The sequence below is a fragment of the Aquarana catesbeiana genome, linkage group LG02 (genome assembly GCF_042186555.1).
Source record: "Aquarana catesbeiana isolate 2022-GZ linkage group LG02, ASM4218655v1, whole genome shotgun sequence".
Classification (NCBI taxonomy): domain Eukaryota; kingdom Metazoa; phylum Chordata; class Amphibia; order Anura; family Ranidae; genus Aquarana; species Aquarana catesbeiana.
Genome location: NC_133325.1, coordinates 652583210 through 652604221, shown reverse-complemented (window position 1 = coordinate 652604221; position 21012 = coordinate 652583210). Strand labels below are relative to the sequence as shown.

At 41.1% G+C, this 21012-nt stretch overlaps 1 protein-coding gene across 1 annotated transcript; it reads left to right on the top strand.

Annotated features, from left to right (window-relative positions):
* Nucleotides 1-6032: 6032 nt before the first annotated feature.
* On the top strand, nucleotides 6033-20623 carry LOC141128897 (eosinophil peroxidase-like). Its single transcript, XM_073616526.1, has 14 exons — nucleotides 6033-6096; nucleotides 6192-6277; nucleotides 8843-8936; nucleotides 9747-9922; nucleotides 10073-10193; nucleotides 11492-11621; nucleotides 11949-12155; nucleotides 13033-13354; nucleotides 13724-13884; nucleotides 14173-14425; nucleotides 15165-15335; nucleotides 15844-16081; nucleotides 16181-16392; nucleotides 20355-20623. The coding sequence occupies exons 2-14, from the start codon at nucleotides 6202-6204 to the stop codon at nucleotides 20378-20380; spliced, it is 2187 nt and encodes a 728-aa protein (XP_073472627.1). The 5' UTR covers nucleotides 6033-6096; nucleotides 6192-6201; the 3' UTR covers nucleotides 20381-20623.
* The last annotated feature ends 389 nt before the right edge of the window (nucleotides 20624-21012 follow it).

Below are 21012 nucleotides of genomic sequence, written 5' to 3'. Positions count from 1 at the left end.
TAGTCTAGCTCTACAACACAATCTCCTGTGCTCGGGAGCCTAGTCAATGAGTAAGTGGTGTTGCCAACCCTTTGGATAGAATATGAAATGTCAATGGTCTTGCTGCCCTCCTATAGAAAGAAAACCCTCAGTCCTGAACCCTGCAGCAGTAGCTCAACTAGTGGCATGTGCAGGCTTCAGCAGTCCTTGAAGCGTGGTCAAAGTTTGAAAGTCTGCTAGCGCATAGTTGCCAACATTGTAAAAAAAAAAATGTGGGACACTTTTGTGGCTGTAGGCGGAGCCGTACAATAATTAGGGGGCGGGCATTCACGATGAAAAATGGGCGTGGTTTACGCGACATGGTGGATGTGGCTTAAATGGGCGTGGCTCAAGAGGGTGTGGTTAGCGTCTGAGATGAATGAGGGATGGAGAGGGGGAGAGGGATTAGAGGGGGAGAGGGAAATGACGGGACAGCAGCCCCAGATCCTACACAGTACAAATATGTGTATTCTAGAAAGTTTAACAATCCGCAGATAAAGATACTCCAAACACCTGGTGTTAGCACTTCAATCATCAGCAGCATCATACAGTCTCTGTGCACTAGCACGTCTCTCAGGCTCACTCCTCCAGCAGTGGAAACAGCAGCAACCTCTGTACACAGTAGCACAGTACTCACAGTGGTTAGTCTAGCTCTACAACACAATCTCCTGTGCTCGGGAGCCTAGTCAATGAGTAAGTGGTGTTGCCAACCCTTTGGATAGAATATGGAATGTCAATGGTCTTGCTGCCCTCCTATAGAAAGAAAACCCTCAGTCCTGAACCCTGCAGCAGTAGCTCAACTAGTGGCATGTGCAGGCTTCAGCAGTCCTTGAAGCGTGTTCAAAGTTTGAAAGCCTGCTAGCGCATAGTTGCCAACATTGTAAAAAAAAAATGTGGGACACTTTTGTGGCTGTAGGCGGAGCCGTACAATAATTAGGGGGCGGGGCATTCACGATGAAAAATGGGCGTGGGTTACGCGACATGGTGGGCGTGGCTTAAATGGGCGTGGCTCAAGAGGGTGTGGTTAGAGTCTGAGATGAATGAGAGGGGGAGAGGGATTAGAGGGGGAGAGGGATTAGAGGGGGGGAGGGGGAGAGGGAAATGACGGGACAGCAGCCCCAGATCCTACACAATACAAATATGTGTATTCTAAAAAGTTTAACAATCCGCAGATAAAGATACTCCAAACACCTGGTGTTAGCACTTCAATCATCCCGGCATCATGGTTGTTATGGTGTCAGGATGATTGAAGTGCATTATTTCTATTATTACATTGTAATATAAAATTAAATCATTCAACTCACCATAATGCAGAATCAGTGGGATCCCTGAGCGTGTCACTAGCCACTTCGTCTGCCACCAGCCGTCCGTCCTTGCGTCAGATGTCCCAGCAGAGTCCGTCCTTGCATCAGGTCCCCCCAGCAGAGCCCCCCTTACATCAGCTGTCCCCAGCGGAGCCCCCCCTCACACCAGGAGTCCCCAGCGGAGGCCCCCCTCACATCAGGTGTCCCCGGCGGAGCTCCCCCTCACATCAGGTGTCCCCGGCGGAGCTCCCCCTCACATCAGGTGTCCCCGGTGGAGCTCCCCCTCACATCAGGTGTCCCCGGCGGAGCTCCCCCTCACATCAGGTGTCCCCGGCGGAGTTCCCCCTCACATCAGGTGTCCCCAGCGGAGCTCCCCCTCACATCAGGTGTCCCCGGCGGAGCCCCCCCTCACATCAGGTGTCCCCGGCGGAGCTCCCCCTCACATCAGGTGTCCCCGGCGGAGCCCCCCCTCACATCAGGTGTCCCCGGCGGAGCTCCCCCTCACATCAGGTGTCCCCGGCGGAGCTCCCCCTCACATTACGTGTCCCCGGCGGAGCTCCCCCTCACATTACGTGTCCCCGGCGGAGCTCCCCCTCACATTACGTGTCCCCGGCGGAGCTCCCCCTCACATCAGGTGTCCCCGGCAGAGCCCCCCCTCACATCAGGTGTCCCCAGTGGAGCCCCCCCTCACAGGTGTCCCCAGTGGAGCCCCCCTTGCATCGGGTGTGTGTCCCCAAAGGAGCCCCCCCTCACATCAGGAGTCCCACAGCGGTGCGCCCCCCCACCTCAGAGGTGTCCTAGTAGTCACGTGTCCACAGCATGGCTAGTATCAGACAGGAAGACGGCTGGGGGGGGCTAGACGGAGCTCCTGCGTAGCCGCCCACCCTCCACCCCGCTCCGCCTCACCCCGCCTACCCCCCCGCCCCGCTGCCAGTCTGATATGGAAAGGGGCGGGGGGTGAGGCGGAGCGGGGCGGCGACGCAGGAGCTCCGTCTAGCCCCCCCAGCCGTCTTCCTGAACTTCATCAAAATGGCGGCCGGCGGATCGTGAGGAACCGGATTTCTCGGGACATTTCCTGGGACACCAGAAATTCGGGAATTGGGCCCAAGTCCCGGGAATGTCCAGGGAAATCCGGGACAGTTGGCAAGTATGTAGCAGCTTGCTTAAAGTGGAAATCAGCACTCCCATTAGGATCTGTGTTCAACAGTTACAAACTGGAGCTGAATGGTACTTTAAAAGCTTCAACAAAGCTTGTTGAAAGTTCTGCAAATGCTTTATCAAAGCTTGCTGTTCACACTGCACTTTTGCAAGCTGAAGCTCATGTGAAACAGGCCTTACAGGGTTTCCTATGGCGGGTGGTCTTCAGTTAAAAAAGCAGCCAAAAAGGGCACAATCCAGCTTCCCCTCTCCCTGCAGCTGCCCATAAAAGGGAGGAAGAGAGAAAAAAAAACTCCTTGCTGCATTTATTTTGTCAGTGCTGCTGAGCTGAATTTAAAGAGTCCAGCCTAGTGCTAGAAAAATCAACCCCACTGTATATACAGTAGATAGATGCAGGTGAAGAGTAGCCCTTGCTTATATACTGTATGTGTAAACATGATCTTTTAATGATCTGTATGTGTAAACATGATCTGGAAATGTGTTTGCTGTCATGTATGTTTATAAATTCTTGATTAAAAACTTATTGAAGCTGAACAGTAGCCTTTGCAATATTCCAGGCTCTCTCAAAAATCATGATATGCAACTGGGTCAGTCCAAATGGAGACAGACACTTTACATCTAGTCAAAGTAGTGTCAAGAGGAAGTGGTATATTCAATCTGCATGTCTAACTGCTGGGAGTTGGAGGATTAAAAAAGGTTCTTGCTACTTGATGTCACTTGGACATAAAACAAAAGGAGCTTGGCTAGAGCATTGCAAAGAATGCCTAGCCATGCTTCACAACTGCTGTAAACATGAGCAATGTTCAGTTCTACATGACCATGTAAGAACGTCTCAGCACCCGTATGACCAACCTTAGTATAAATGGGCCCCAGAGACCCATTGTGCAAGTGTACATTCTGCACAAATTGTATATCAACTACTGCTCCCCAAGATGCCACAACATACTTTTATCATCATACCACCTGCGAAGCACTGTGGAGCCCCCAGGTATCCTAAGCAAATAATGAAAGTCAGTGTTTGCATAGTGTAAGCCACAATTCCTCATCCCTTACATGACAATTCCCAGGCATGTTAGTTGGTTGCTCAGACACCGAACACCATCTTGATGGATGACTGGACAAATAAAAAGTATAATAATAAGACAAATCAAGTTAAAAGACCAGAAAAAAAATCGTTGGTGACTTATGGTGCCTTCTAGTCTACATTACCCTTAAAGTGATTGTAAGGGTCCATTTTATTTTATTTTAAAACAACAAACATATACTTTCCTCCACTGTGCAGCTCGTTTTACATAGAGTGCCCCTGAACCTGCTTTTCTGGGGTCCCCCGGTGGCTCTCGAGGCTCTTCCCCACATCTGATAACTCCCTCTGAGAAGTGCTTCCCCGAGGGGGTTACCTTGCGGGCACACTCCCGAGTCCAGCATTCGGCGTCCATAGCCACATATCAAAAAATAGGAGGTCTATTATCTGCTATATAAAGGCCATAACCGCCGAATGTATGACTCGCCCCCGCCCCCCGGCGCCCACGTCATTGGATTTAATTGACAGCAGCGGGAGCCAATGGCTGCGCTGCTATGAATCTATCCAATCAACAGCCGAGAACCACAGCGCGTCCCCGGCGGGTCAAGTTCCAGGGTTCAGATAAGTAAAACGGGGGGGCTGGAGTGCCGGTCACTGCCAGGTGTTTTTTCACCTTAATGCATAGGATGTATTAAGGTGAAAAAACACAAAGGTTTACCACCCCTTTAATTTGTGTTTTAGGCAAGCAATATAGGCTTAATTAAGGGGTTGTAAACCCTTGTGTTTTTTCACCTTAATGCATTATGCATTAAGGTGAAAGAATTTCTGTCACTGACCAGCCCCCCAGCCCCACCGCTTTACTCACCCGAGTCCCGTAATTCCCACGCCGCAGACGCGCTCACCCTCTTTGCCCGTTGTCTCGGCTCTTGATTGGATAGATTGATAGCAGCGCAGCCATTGGCTCCCACTGCTATCAATCAAATCCAATGACGCGGGCGCTGGGGGGGGGTAGAGTCCTGCTTTCTGTGTCTATGGATGCAAATACTCTGTAGTTTGGAGGTCCCTAAGAGTCTTGGGTGGGACGGGATCTCCAACCCTGTGTCTGGGTGTTGTGGACAGTCAGCAGGGTGGGTGCCCAGGTGCACACAGTCCATATAATAAGGGGCTGGTGAGAGCAGTGGTGGGTGGAATGTGGTGTGTGAGCAGCTTGCTGCTGTTGAAAGACAGACCCCTGTCAGGAAAACTGTCTGCCTTGTGTGAGACTACATCCCTGGTGAGGGGGGACTTCGTGTCTGAAGGACTGGGAAGGTCGGGATGGCTACAAGGGCCTGGGAGACCAGAAGAGGGGCCGGGAGAGCCGAGGCGACTAGCAAGTCCAAGGGGGCTGAAGGAAGTCCTGAAGTCTGGGGGACAGTGAGCAAACCCAGGGGGCTGGAGAAACCTGTTAAGGCCAGGAGTAGGATGGTTCAGCAGGAATCTGCAAGGCAAAGTAAGCCTAGGAGCCAGGAGGCTTGGCATTTTCGGCTGTGTGAATTTACTGGAGAAGAACCCCTATGTGGGAAATCCTGTGTATAAACTTTTATTTTGTTCCTTTTAATAAAAATGGGCTGCCACACCCTCAAACCTGATAACTGACTGCTGTGGACTCTCTGGAAAATGCTCTACCACTGAGCTAAACTCCCCCAATGTTACAGTACATATACTTCGAGCTGTGTTACAGTTAAGCAGGCATGCGTTTCTTGAATATGGAAATGCATCTTGTCTTTATATGAGTAAATATTGATCATGTTTTACCCTAGACCCATCTTACATTTTAGAAAAAACATCTTCAGGCATACAGTACCTTTCAATTATAAAATAAGAAGCTCATATTAACGTGGTATTAAACCTCCCAAAAAATAGTATAATGTGCATGTTCTCCCTGTGCCTGTGTGGGTTTTCTCCAGGTACTCCGGTTTTCTCCCATGCTAAAAAAGACATGCTGGTAGGTTAATTGGCTCTTGTCTATTGGCCCTGGCATATGAATATGAGTTAGGGACCCTAGGGCTGGGACTGATGTGAATGTACAATATACAGTATATGTAAAGTGCTGTGTAAATACCTGTAATAACAAAATGTAAAAACTGCAGCTTAGATGTGGTGGCTACAATTGTTTCTTTTTTAGGCTTTTTTCTTTATTTTCACCTCTTGATCTGGCCAGTAAGTCTGTTTTTTTTCGTCTTCATTTTATAAACCAAGCTGTCCAGCAAAAGTGCAGTTAAATGGTTGAGACAAACCATTTAACACTGCAAAAAAAATGTAGCCACCACATTATAGATTGATATCTGCAACATTATACATTTTTGTTTTTGTGTTTAATACCCCTTTAAGGATTTTTACAAACACATTTTTATATGGTTCTTCAGTAAAGTAGATTTATTATGTAAAACTTCCTAATTTCGAGTATTCTGTAATCACTGTGTCAAAGTGTGTTGCCTAATAAGCTGTCTTAGTGTAACCTTTCTTGTTGTGACATCCCCATTCACTCCCCCCATAGTGTTGTTCTATATAAATACAGAGGACCACTGCAAGGACTGTACATCCAGGACACAGAAGGTAAGACACCACTCCACATCACCATTCACCTTTGTCTGATTAGCCACTATTAACCTTAAACGAAGTTCACTTATGCAAAATTTATTTTATTTCAGGAGCTGAAATATGGCTCCCCTGCATGTCAGTATTTCTCTTCTTCTGGTCCTTGGACTGGTGCAGATTGGCACAGCATCTTATTACGGTAAACCATTATTGTTGACTGTCTTATTTAGGTTGAATTTCTTATGTATCACTTTAGATGTGAACGTGAAAATGCAGCAAAAATGTTTAAATGGCTGTTGGCATAGCCTGGCCGCTGTAGAACAAAACATTCATAGGTATAGTTGTTTATTTACTAATCTGGTCCATTTACTGTTTTTCTTTTCTTAAAGCAAACCTACCCTCCTTTTGAAAATGCTAGTTGCCTGGCACTAATGCTGACACAAGTATTTTAATACTTTCTGAGGCCCTAACTAGTATAGAGATCAGGAGTTCAGACTTCACCAGGTAATGGTATAGCTTGTAGTAATTAGTCACACTCCAGTTGACTACTCTAAGTACATACTTTATCCAAAATAATGATTTGGTAAGTATTGCAGTCAAAGGATCAGCATGACAAACAAGCAATTAGCATTTTCGGAAGGTTAGCAATGGTAGTCAAAATATTTTCGTCAAATTTCCTTTAATGCTACCCAATATTTTTTTTAATAATAATTTATTGAATTGCTAATTTTACTTTATGTATGTTTTGTATATAATTCTAATATGTCTAGATATTTAAATGACGAGTATTTAAACACAAATGTATGTTTTAGAAATACGATAGGGCTGGATTAACCATTTGGCTTTACTATCTGTCTGGAGCACTCCAGTGGCTAATTTCATCAGACTTCCCCTGCAGAGATCCTCATTCATCTTTCTGTACTATATTCAGTTATGTAAAACAAATGAACATTCAACAGAGAGCAGCAGAATTTGAGTGTCGTGGCTGCAGCAGGTGTAGTTAACTTGCTTAAGGGGTACGGATATGGATGATTTAAAAGTTCTTTAATGTCCTCCAAACCCTATTAGGTTTCTATGGACTGACCCCTTATAGGACAGTATTTTAAATTAAATATGAAATCGCATGATAGTTCACGTGTATTGAAAGTTTTAAAGATGTAGTTTGTCTTTTATATATATATATATATATATATATATATATATATATATATATATAGCATCCTTTATACCATGTATTATTATTTTAAGTGCAATGAATGCATTGAGATAGGATATCAACTTTATTAAAATATTTGGTAATTCATTCAAAATAAAAGTTTACATTTAAGTGCTCTTTTATTTTTTTATACTAAAATGGAAATCATACACTTAGATAACATAAGATCAAAGTTACGTTGTGAGTTTACTTCTTTTGTGGTACAATATGAGAATAAAATTCAAAGAATTGGCAAATAGATGTTGGAGATAAGTATGTACTAAGTAATATACGTATTGTTTATATGTTTCCTTTTATCAGATTAAGGCTTAATGTACACAGGACGTTTTACAACCTCTCCTGAACTATTTAACTTGACAGATAGTAATCGGCATTTAAAAACGTCCATTTTACTGCGTTTACATGCCTCATTTAGCCACGTTTGCGTTTCGAAGTCTTTTATTTTTTATTTTTAAATAGTCAAAAATGAAAAATACCTGTAAACGAAACGTGGCTATAAACGATTTACTGCATTTAAATGCGTTTACACGCTGTTACAGACATTTGCCATTTAAAATGCCTCTGAACATCCATCCTGAACGCATTTTTTTGCTTTCCAAAAAATGCTTCTAAACTCAACTTGCCTAGAAATTACTACAAACGACCCTGTGTACATGTACTGATAAGATAACATAGAGGAAAGATCAGGGGCAGCTGAAAAAAAACACCCAACTGCTCCTAAACGTCAGTTTACCAGCAGCAGTGTACATGAAGCCTTAGACCCCATACACACTATTAGATTTTCTGCAGATTTTTGTCTTCAGATTTACCAAAATCGTATAAAATGAGGTCAAACCTTAAGCGTTTCAATTTGTATGCAATCAGGCAGGCCCTTGCACTACATGGTTTTGGTAAATCTGAAGACAAAAATCTGCAGAAAATCTAATAGTATGTATGGGACATTAATTGTGTAAATTTATATTGTTTATAGTTTGTTTACTCTGATAATCAGATTAAGAAAAGCAGCCATAAAACGCTTCTAGGGTTGTCTATTAGATAAAAATATAACAATGATGGGTAAAATGCAGTAAAATATAGCAATTACAGTATATTAGACGCCAATAGTTTTTATTTTAGCTTTCGATAGCGTGGAGATGGGTTAGAACCTTTCTTAGGTTTTACTGCTGGGGAAAGTCACCCTCTCTGCATTTCTGATTGTCAGAAGTAGGTGAAGGTAAATTATCTAATGGAACATGTGTTCTGTCTGAAAGGGGAATTTCTTTCACTTCTGTTGTGTCTCTGGGAAAGGAAGTGAGGAGAATTCGCAATGAGAAAAAAACTGAAAAATTACAGGCTTTTAGACATTCCCTACTGTTCTTATTGTGGAAAAGAATAAAACAAAAAACAATATATACTATATTAAAGTGATCTAATGATACGTCACCGTATGCCAGTTTAGACCAATCAGAGCAGTTAAAGGCAACTGCTGTTTGGTCGCTAATATGAACTGATCCAATAATACCCTGTCTTATAAATGGTTACATGTATGACTCTGTCTCATCATTCTAGATGGAGTGGAAGAGTTGGACAACAACTTTATCCTTGATTCACTCCAGCAAGCAAAGAAACTTGTGGATGCAGCCTACAAACATACCCGCCAAGTGTACGTTCCCCTTTTCACCACTGCAAATTTTGAAAATGTATTAATTAACTAATCTATCAGCTTACCTAATGTTCATTATTAACATATACTATGTTTTTTTTTATAAATTTATTTTCAGAGGTCGTGGGACAACTGAAAACTGATTTTAGCATTGACTTATTGTTAAGGGCACACCCATCATAAAGCACGATGGGCATGTCAACTCCATCTCTGAAAGGCAGCAGAAAGAATTTATTCTATTTTCCATAAAAGTATAATTATACTTAGGTAAAAACATCAACACTAAGCCTTGGTTCACACTGTTGCGACCCCATTGTCGTGCCCTTTCCAGAGCGACATGCTTGTGACTTTCATGTGACATTAGAGTCTATGGGACTCTAAGTCGCATCAAAGTAATGCAGGAACCTTTTAAAAGTTGCTGCTAGTGGCATTGATTGGAATGGCTGCCTTTGCAATAAGTGCGTTTTCACTTGTCATGCAACTTCTTTATATATTGCAAGTCACATGGCAAGTTGCAGCATTGTGAACCAGGGCTAAGGGCTGACAATTTGTTCTAAAACTTAGCATTCATGAAATAGGCATGTTTAGCTAGTAAACGCAAGTCTTTAACAAGAGCAGTCTTGGTAGTCTTTTTCTTCATAATTCGGTTGTCTGATCCATGGCCAATTGGATACTTATATCTGTACAATTACTCAGGACTTTACATGGGTTGTGGATAGGTCTGGGGTGAGCATATACTGTAATTAAAAGTTCCTTTAAATAAACAACGAAAACTTTGGCAAGAATAACATGCACATTTTATAATTTCAGACTTAAAGAGAGACTGAGAACGGGATCTATCACCCCTTCTGAGGTCATGTCATACTTTAAGCAGCCTGTGGCCTCAAGCAGAAATCACATCCGAGCTGCTGACTACATAGAGACCACCTATGACCTTCTGACGGAGAAGTTAACAAGTTTTTACAGCAGACCCTTCAATATTTCAGGTATAGTTTAAAAAAATGCTGACATTGTTACATGGAGAGTTGATTAGTATGTTTTGGTTGTGTGACTGGATTTCAATAGTTTGTTAGGAACTACTGGAATCTAAAAGCTTTAGGTGCTTTCATAACTAACAGAATTATTTTATCCTCTAGACTTGCTGACAGTAAATCAACTGGACATGTTACACAAGGCTTCTGGCTATGCTTTTCTGCTTCTTCCAACGAATTGTGCAAATGATCAATACCGCACCTTCACTGGAGAATGCAACAACAGGTGGGAGAAAGAAAATGAGCTGTTATGGCAGCCCTACCCGATGTCTAGGGTTTGAGTATAAAGTTTGATGTTTTCTTTTTTTTTTTTTTAATAAACGTTACTACTAGCTACTGAATGATTGTAGCATCACTGACGTGTGAATACAATTACTTTAATATGGCCTTTTATTCTATTTTTTTTTTTTAATGTGACAATTATTTTTTCACCTGAGACCCTGAAGCTAGGAATGTCACAGCCATGCCCTCTAGGTATCTACAGAAATTAGGCTTTGGTATGGTTTACAAAATGATTTGCCCATCAATAGAGAAAATAAATAAATAATGTAAGTTCAGAAGGTTGATTTCTATTGTTGACATGCGACAGCCTTCTACAATGCTACATTTAAGCTTTTTCTGTGTTGGTCCAATAAATGTGAATACTATGCATTCATATGTATCAAAACTCAAGTACAAAAAAAAAACCTGTAATATATTGCAGCTTACCAGTCCTGGTGACTTCATTATTTTTCTTTTAGGCGTTTCCCTTTATTTTTGCCTGGTGATCCTGCAAGTAACACACTTACCTATCACACCTATCCTATAGTGACAGCTCTCACTCACCGAACTGTATCTGTGGAAGAGCAGCATTGTCACTCTAGGACAGGACTACATAACACACCCCTCTATTTTTCTTCATAACAGAGGAAGTTGTTTTTTTAGTCCACAGTGATAACTGGGAACAATGTAACTGATAAGGCTGTAGCACAAGTAAAGAGTAAAGACAGTTTTCACAAGTAATGCTGGGTACACAGGCATAGTTTTTTTTCCTTTTTGTTCAGTCGGCGGGCTAAAAGAAAAAAACGAATGGATTCCCTCATTCACACCAGCAAGGTGAAAAGAAAGATCCTCCCTACTGTGAAATAGTATTCTGACATTGCAGGCTTTCTGCTTCCTGAATACGTTGATTAGTGCCTGCAAGCCAGTTGGCTACAGGTGCTGATCAGTTAAAGTTTTCCAATGTGGCCTTTCCACAGAAGTCAATCTACTGACGGACTTCTGTCGAACAGGGTGGTCCATATACAGATTAAAATTCAGGCCACTCCCTGCCAAACTGGCAAATTTTGATCTGTGTGTAGTGTACCCATCCTTAATCTCAAGATTTCTGGGATCAAGAGGTAGTTTTTGCATTTATCAAACAGATATTACAAAATATTTTCAATGGTACTTTTACCAGACCAAAATGGAGCAAATAAAATAAATTAATTGTTGGTGATTATATACAATTAAACAGAATGATAATATTGGCCTTTTTCTTCTTAGGAGATTTCCCAACTTTGGCGTTTCCAACAGGCCCTATACACGATTACTAAGAGCCCAGTATGAAGATGGAAGATCCTTACCTCAAGGATGGACAGAAAATCGACCGATCAATGGCTTTGTTTTGCCTCTGGTGACTATTTGCTCTGCTCTCTATATTTTATTTTATAACAAGTGTATTATAAAATGATGTGGCAAAGATGTGAAAATCTTCAGATTCAACATCTGTGTTACTGTTGGAGAGTTACCTGTCTGGTAAACAATATCAACAGGATAGAAAGTGAAGGTAGATCTCTCTAAAGGAGCCTTAGGCTGGAGTAAAAACACAACAGGGGTTCTAAACCTCCCCAACTGTATCCAAAACTTAAGAAAATCTTTTTTATTAAACATATCCTTTAAATGTACTTAAATCTATCTGCATCATAATGTACTTAAGACTTTAAATTGTCATGCTTTTCAGGCAAGGGCTGTATCCAATGAAATTATCCGGTTTCCAGAGAGCCAGCAGACCCTAGACAGGCAAAGATCACTTATGTTCATGCAATGGGGTCAGTGGATTGATCATGATCTTGATCTGGCACCAGAAACTCCATCAAGATCAACCTTTCTAAGAGGCATTGATTGTGATCACAGCTGTGCCCGGGAGCTACCATGTTTTCCTCTGAAGGTAACTTTCCATTAAAGTAATTTTTTATACATAAAAGGAGTTGAAAACGGTTTACTAGATTTTAACTAATCTAACAAACAGCAAATACATTGGTTTGCATTAGACATCTGCAGTGTTTCAGTATGGAATTACGTGTTCAATCTATTTCTATTGAGAAACATTTTTTATATATACATAGAACTACAATACAAAAATGATCTATATATATACAACTCTGAAAAAACAACAATTCTCAAATCTCTAATAAACACTACAATATTACAGTGTATGGAATTAAAACAGATTTTTTTTCTTTATTCTATTTATTAAATTTGGAGTTGACATCACAAAACATGGTGGCAACATGCCGCCATGAAAATGGCCATGCAGGGCCATAAACATCTTAGAAAAACAAAGACCTGCTTTTCCAACAGTAATAAAAAATATATAAACATAACATATATGTGGCTTTGTAAAAAAGGATCATAGAGTTGACCAGAACCTTCCAGAAGGACACAGTCGATGGGACAGGCTTCTTCAAATTAAAACAGATTTAATTGGGATTTTTACATTTGAATTAGCACTTTATAGGTACACATTTTCTGTTTGTTAAACAATAAAAGCTGACATTTATTGGCTGCATACATATTCACACCCTAGCGTTAGCATGTTTTTTTTTTTTTTATGAATAGTGGACTGTAACCCTTCTAATGGCAATTGTTTTGGGGCTGAAGTGATTGGTTTGTCCACTTTTGTATGTGCCATACATGCACAGAATGCTTTATCTGTCCCAGATAAGCTGCACACTGCTCATATGTGTATGTATGTGTGAATATAAAAATATGTAAACAAAAAATAGGTGAAAAAGATGGTTAATCATATGCATTTGATTTCACAGATCCCTCCTAATGACCCTCGAATAAGAAATCGCACTGACTGCATACCACTCTTCCGTTCATCTCCAGCCAGTGTGCCACAGTCCCCTATACGTGAACAGATGAATATTCTCACTTCTTACGTTGATGCCAGTCAAGTGTATGGCAGCACCAATGAGTTGGCCAACAGACTTCGTAACAGGCAAAATCAGCTTGGTCTTATGGCTGTTAATGATAGGTTTACTGATAATGGGCGGGTCTACTTACCGTTCAGCACCAGCGGGATTGAAGAAGACTTCTGTCTCCAGACGAATAAAACCTCTGGTCTCCCATGTTTCTTAGCTGGTGGGTAAACTTATATTGCTTATATTATTAGTATTGCTTTACAGGCACAATGGAAAAGAAGAGTCTGATGTAATAGCTTAAAGTATAAACCACTAACTAGATAGGATGTAATTTTCTCATGGCTTTCCTGATGGTGAAAACAGGGGAGCATGCTTGTGTAATAGTTGTTGGCGTGGCTGCTATTCCATAGACATCTCATTTACAGAATATGCCATTTAAAAGGACTGTGCAAAATGCTGGCTAGATTGTATAATATCTGCTTATTAAACTCCTAATATGTGTTTTTGTTTCTAACTAAAAACTTATGATCTTGAATACATATATTAGTCATGAAGAATGGATGATGTTAACCTTCTGCGTGTCCTTCAGGGGATCCTCGAGTCAGTGAGCAGCCTGGTCTGACTGCGTTTCACACAATCTTCATCAGAGAACACAATCGCATTGCTACTGAGTTGCGCAGATTAAATCCAAGATGGTCAGGAGAAACACTCTTCCAGGAAACAAGAAAGATAATAGGGGCTTTGACACAGGTGAGAAATTGGTTTTGCTTTAAAAGCCAGTATACATAAGCTAATTTAGCACCAAGACCATGATTTGAGCATCAGGCTGCAATTTACTTTACTTTTAGCGGTTCATATTTGTAATACAATTGGCAGAGACCACATACACCCTGGCAATTGCAAGATGAACAAACCAACATGCACCAGTGTTTGACATCTTCTGTTCTAAATTACTAGCATTCCTGAAAGTTTTGAACCATTATAAATTATTCTACTATTTTTATTTCCAAAAGTTCTAAATATTTTTTTCTTTGACAGAAAATAAACTATAAAGACTGGCTGCCCCTGTTATTGGGCTCTTCTATGTCCAGGGTTCTTCCTACTTACCGTCGCTACAATGATTCTGAAAATCCAGGAGCATCCAATGTGTTCAGTCTGATTTTCCGTATGGGGCACACAATGATCCAGCCGTTCATTTATCGACTGGTGGATCGTTATCAGTCCTCAAGAAACCTGCCTCCAGTTCCTCTGCACCTGACCTTCTTCAATACCTGGAGAGTTGTACGAGAAGGTATATTTTGATTGTCCAGAATAGGAAACCCTAAGGCATGGAATACCCCCAACCCCATTTTAGACCTTTTAGTGTGTTTTACCAATGTGTAGAACAGTGTTTCTCAACTTTTTATCAATCAAGACACACTTTAAAATTTTAAAATCTCGAGGCACCCCATTCTAAATTATGGTAAACTAAACATAACCCAGCAGCATCCACATTTGTAGGACACCCAATGTTAGAAGTAATTTATTATTCTAAAACATATACTGTACACCTTTGCACACTGATACTGAATAGTATTCCATATTTCTCCCTCAGTTTCTTGTCCTCACTCAGTTAATGTGACCTCAGTGCTGGTGGAGAGGGGAAAAGAAGGATGCTGTGCAGGTGCCTGACGTCCTCATCAACCGATGACATCATTGGTTGTTAGGACGCCGGTGGCTAGAAGGTTGTAATTGCTGGCAATGAAAACCTATAGCTTTGTGTAAGTAAAAGGCAGACTTCATCTACCTGATGGCTTGTATATACTTTTTGGGCAATTTTTAGGCATTTTACCAAAGCACCCCTGAAGAGACCTGAAGGCACCCCATTTGAAAAAGAATGATGTAGAATATCATCTGCATTATGCCATTTTACATTATTAGTTTCCTTGCCTGATATTGTAATGATTCCTATCTTTCAACCTTTATGACCCAAATACAACTCATATACTCATTTCAAGCTGATGATTTTGTATATTGTGATCTTCTTGCAGGAGGTGTTGACCCACTTCTTCGTGGTCTAATGGCAAACCGGGCAAAACTCAACCGACAGAACCAGATTTTGGTAGATGAGCTCCGTGATCACCTGTTTGAGCTTTTCAAACGAATTGGCCTTGATCTGGGGGCCATTAACTTGCAACGAAGCAGGGATCATGGACTACCAGGTAGATGATAAAGATAAAAATCCTCTGCACAAAAAGTTAATGAGAATAGTTGTCCTTTGTTGTAGGCTCCATCTAGAACAGTGTTTCTCAACTCCAGTCTTCAAGGCGCCCCAACAGGTCATGTTTTCAGGCTCTCCATTATTTTACACAAGTGATTTGATCAGTTTCACTGCCTTAGTAATTACCACAGCTGTTTCATCTGAGGGAAATCCTGAAAACATGACCTGTTAGGGTGCCTTGAGAACTTGAGTTGAGAAACACTGATCTAGAATCTTATTTATGATGACTGTTTAGAAAAATCCATTGTACTTATTATTTAAAGAGGTTTATAAGATATGGAATTAGCATATTGTTATGAGTTCTATTTAGAAATCAGCAAAAGACTATAAACCTAAAATCTCTAAATTACCTATATATTATCATTTTAAGTTACATTAAGTTAGTCTTTCACTTCTTATGTAGCAGTTTTTTTCATGATGGCTATTTTTTAATATTCCTGTAAAATTAGGATACAATACATGGAGGAGATTTTGTGGCCTTTGCGCACCTCGTAATGTGACACAACTGGCTCAGGTACTAAGAAACCGACAACTGGCAGAAAAATTCATGCAGCTATATGGCACACCTGAAAACATTGACATCTGGATTGGAGCTGTTGCAGAACCCCTGTTGCCTAATGCGAGAGTGGGCGAACTGTTAGCTTGTTTAATTGGAAACCAATTCCGCAGAACCCGTGATGGAGACAGGTGAATATATACCATAGAACTTTGCAATGACCTCCCATTTTTTGCATCATTATATGTATTTTTCTGGTTCTACATTACTGATCACTTATTTCCATACAGGTTTTATTATGAGCTGCCCAATCAGTTCACACCAGCTCAAAAAAATGCAATAGAAAGAGTTACAATGTCTCGAATCATCTGTGACAACACAGGGATCACGCAAGTCCCCCGAAATGTTTTCGTAGCAAACAGCTATCCGCGGGACTTTGTGAACTGTTCTCAGATCCCAGCATTTGACTTGAGCCCCTGGAGAAGGACAAAGAGTGGATCAGGTAGGGAATCAGGAGTAAAGAACCATGTTTGAAACTGTCAGTATCCACTGAAAAAACTATCAGCCTGATAAGAAACAGTGGCTGATGGCCCAGAATATTATCATAGTGCTGTGTTCCTTTTTACATTCTACATGTACTATGATATACTTGTAGTTAATATAAAAAGGAATTGGGATTGATTTACTAAAACTGGAGATTGCAAAAATGTGGAGCAGCTCAGCATAGAAACCAATCAGCTTCCAGTTTTTTTTTTTTTTTTTGTCAAAGCTTAATTGAATAAGCTGAAGTTAGAAGCTGATTGGCTACCATGCAGACAGATTTTACATGCGATTATTGCTAGCGATAAGCCCTTGTGTTTTCCCGGCGGGGATGGCTTCCCCCACCGGGATAACACAATGATTATCGCTAGCAATAATCGCGTGTAAAATCTGTCAGGCTTGTTGTACCCAAGCTGATCGATCAACTTGGGTACATTCAGCCTGCCCACACATGATTCGAATTTCAGCTTGTTCCTGCTGAAATGTAAATGTTCGTAAATGTATTTTATTGGAATTTTATCTGATAGACCAACACAGTGGCACATAATTGTGAAGTGGAAGGAAAATTATAAATGGTTTTACATTTTTTTTACAAATAAATATGTGAAAAGTGTGGCGTGCATTTGTATTCAGCCCCCCTGAGTCAGTACTTTGTAGAACCATCTTTCACTGCAATTACAGCTGCAAGTCTTTTCAGGTATGTCTCTACCAGCTTTGCACATCTAGAGAGTGACATGTTAGCCCATTCTTCTCTAGAAAATAGCTCTGTCAGATTGAATGGAGAGTGTCTGTGAACAGCAATTTTCAAGTCTTTACACAGATTTTCAATTGGATTCAGGTCTGGACTTTGACTGGACCATTCTAACACATGAATATGCTTTGATCTCAACCATTTCATTGTAGCTCTGGCTGTATGTTTAGGGTCGTTGTCCTGCTGGAAGCTGAGCCCTCCACCCCAGTCTCAAGTCTTTTGCAGACTCCAACAGGTTCTCTTCTAAGATTGCCCTGTATTTGGCTCCATCCATCTTCCCATCAACTCTGACCAGTTTCCCTGTCCCTACTGAAGAAAAGCATCACCACAACATGATGCTGTCATCACCATGTATGAGTCGGGATGGTGTGTTCAGGGTGACGTGCAGTGTTAGTTTTCCACCACACATAGCATTTTGCTTTTAGGACAAAAAGTTAAATTTTGGTCTCATCTGACCAGAACACCTTCTTCCACATGGCTCCCCCATGGCTTCTCGCAAACTGCAAACGGGACTTCTTAAAGCTTTCTTTCAAAAATGGCTTTCTTCTTTCCACTCTTCTATAAAGGCCTAATTGTGGTGTGGATGAATAATAATTGTCCTGTGGACAGATTCTCCAATCTGAGCTGTGGATCTCTGCAGCTCCTCCAGAGTTACCATGGGCCTCTTGGCTGCTTCTCTAATTAATGCTCTCCTTGCCTGGCCTGTCAGTTTAAGTGGACAGCCATGTCTTAGTAGGTTTGCAGTTGTGCCATACTCTTTCTATTTTCGGATGATGGATTGAACTGTGCTCCGTGAGATGTTCAAAGGATGGGATATTTTTTCATAACATAACTCTGCTTTAAACGTCTCCACAACATTATCCCTGACCTGTCTGGTGTGTTTCATGGCCTTAAGGATGCAGTTTGTTCACAAAGTTTCTCTAACATACCTCTGATGGCTTTACAGAACAGCTGTATTTATACTGAGATTAAATTACACACAGGTGGAGTCTATTTACTAATTAGGTGGCTTCTGAAAGCAATTGATTCGACTAAATTTTAGTTAGGGGTATCAGAGTAAAGGGGGCTGAATACAAATGCACACCACTTTTCAGATATTTATTTGTAAAAAAAATTGAAAACCATTTATCATTTTCCTTCCACTTCACAATTATGTGCCACTTTGTGTTGGTTTATCACATACAATCCCAATTAAATACATTTAAGTTTTTGGTAGTAACATGACAAAATGTGGAAAATTTCAAGGGTTGTGAATACTTTTTCAAGGCACTGTATGCAATGCGGGAACCAGTGCGAATCCTGTACGGATTCCCGCATCGCATGTCTCTCGCAGGCAGTTCACACCGCTCTATTCAAACCATTGCAGGTGTCAATACGAAGTTAATGACACCCCCAGATCGGTTCGCAGTGCGAACTGTGAAATGGTGCAGAAATCGGATAGCATGGATGTGATCACCCATGTGTTAACCGATTCCAGTGCGGACCAAAAAAGTGTACTGCACAATTTTGGTTCAAATGCGATGCAAATTTAGCCATACAACCTGTATGGCTGAATTCGCATCGCACAGACACTGCATGTGATCTGCACAGCAATGCGGTGCGAATTACATGCGATGTCTGACATCGCAATAGTGTGAACCCAGCCTCAGGGAGCTATTTTACCCACAAAACACAGCTGTTCCACACAGCCCAGTTTGGAGAGGCAGAAGGCCTGTTTTTTTTTTTTTTTTTTTAAGCTGCACTTAATTAACACTTACATATCTCATCACCACCCCCCACCCCCAGCTTTGTGACTGGACAGTGAAAGGCCCTCACCTCCTATCAGTATGTTCTTAGTTAATGCATGGGTACTGTTTCATAACTGACTGACTCCATACGCTGCTTCACCCTCTCTTAGTCTAAAGAATAGTAAACACAGGCCAAATGTCATCGGCCGGTTCAATAGAAACCTGCCCACATTCGGCCGTGTGTATAGCAGCCGGTCCGGCTGTTCGGCTGGCTTCTGTCGAAGGGGCATGACCAAAAATGGTCTGCCGACCAGTTCCCGATCAACGCTCTCAGCCAATGTCTGAGTGCTGACCAGAGTGTGTGTCCCTGTCAGAACACGATAGCACAGCAGGGGAGAGCACTGTACTAACATCGCACTGTACTAACATACTAACTGTTAGTGCAGCGGCTCCGACCTTTTTTTTTTTTTTTTTTGAACGAAAAAAAAACTAGTAGTGTGTACTAGGCCTAAGCTCTGGTGTACAGGGCAGGGATTGCAAAGGCTGATATCCAGGCACTTACTGTACATGTCTTGCATGAAAAAATAAATGTAACGCTGTATTATTGAATACAGGGGTGCACTCGTTTGTGTGTTAAAAAAAAAGAAAAAGAAAACGCACAGCAATGAAAATACTACAACTGACTTTTGTAGTGTGCAAAACACAATTACAATAAGAGGGGTGAGCCACACAAAACAGAGGTCGTAATCACTGTGGCCAATAGAACGGACTCAAATGATTTGTGATACACAGTCTAGCTAGTGGTAAAATAGGGTCACTCTAGTCTTATATGTATATGTGCGATACAAATTTTTCTTTTTGCATATAAAATGTTTTTTACAGTATTACCTGTACAGAATCCCTTCTCTTCTTTTGTTTTCACTGAAAGTATAACTAAATTGGAGAAGGATTAGAACACCTGTCAATTTTTATTGCTATTTGTGCCCCGGTTAGAGTGATTCATCCTCTCTATTTGTCCTGTTTACCATTATCATTGAAAGTAAAAGGAAATCCCGAATTTTGGGTTGTCCCCAGAAAATTAATAGAGGGGAAATCTTCCAATGGGGACCTGGGGGTCCCCATGAAATTCCTTTACTTTTCGGTGATTTCCTCTCACTTCCTGTTTGGCTATGAGACAGGAAGTGATGGGAAATCTCCACAATGGGACACAAATGGCGAAAAAAAAAAATCTGATAGGGTTTATAACTCTCCCTTACTCTATCCAAAATGAAACAAATTGTTTTGCTGATAATTCTACCTGAATGTTATATAATTCTATGGGAGGGCAATAGTTGAGGGTCCTGTTTCCACTTCTATACATGATAGGGTGGTATACACCTTAGCTATTTTAGAGTTTTCCTTTACCCATGCAAATAGTAACTATTCGTTTCACTCTTTTATTTTCAGAGCTTGAAGATTCTGAAGAAGAATAATAAGACAGGAAAGACAGTGGTGGCTTTGTAAAATCTGAATAATTTTATATCAGTTACAATACTTTATACCTCCTATATTCTAATTCATATTACATATAGTCTAAGTTCCTAAGTATGGGAAATCTAAAGTAAAAGCTTGCATTGCTGAGTTACTGCTGAGCAGAGCAAAACTTATATATCTTACCTGTACAATATATCTACATTGTCATTGCCACAAGCCAATAAACATATTTAAAGGAAAAATGTGTATTGTTGAGTTATGACTTTTTTGATGATCTGTACATTTCTCTATGCTGCTTGTGTTCTGTTTGAGGGCTCTTTCACATAGGCATTGAAAAAGAGGCAGTTGGGTCGCGTTGTTACTGCTTCCTGATCCCCTATCAACACCACTGAAAATTGTAAAAATAGAGAGAGGATGGAGGTGTTCACACTGCAGCACTAGCAGTGCCTTGCTTCGCGGCACAATTACGCTGCCTGCAGAGTTCCCCAGGCTTCCCAATTGCCTCTATTTACTTCTATTGAAATATACCACAAGTGTGCTGTAAATGCACTGAAAAAACACACCGATGGCATATACAGTGCATTTAAAGTGTTACTAAACCCGCATCATAAAAAAACTATCAATAAATGTT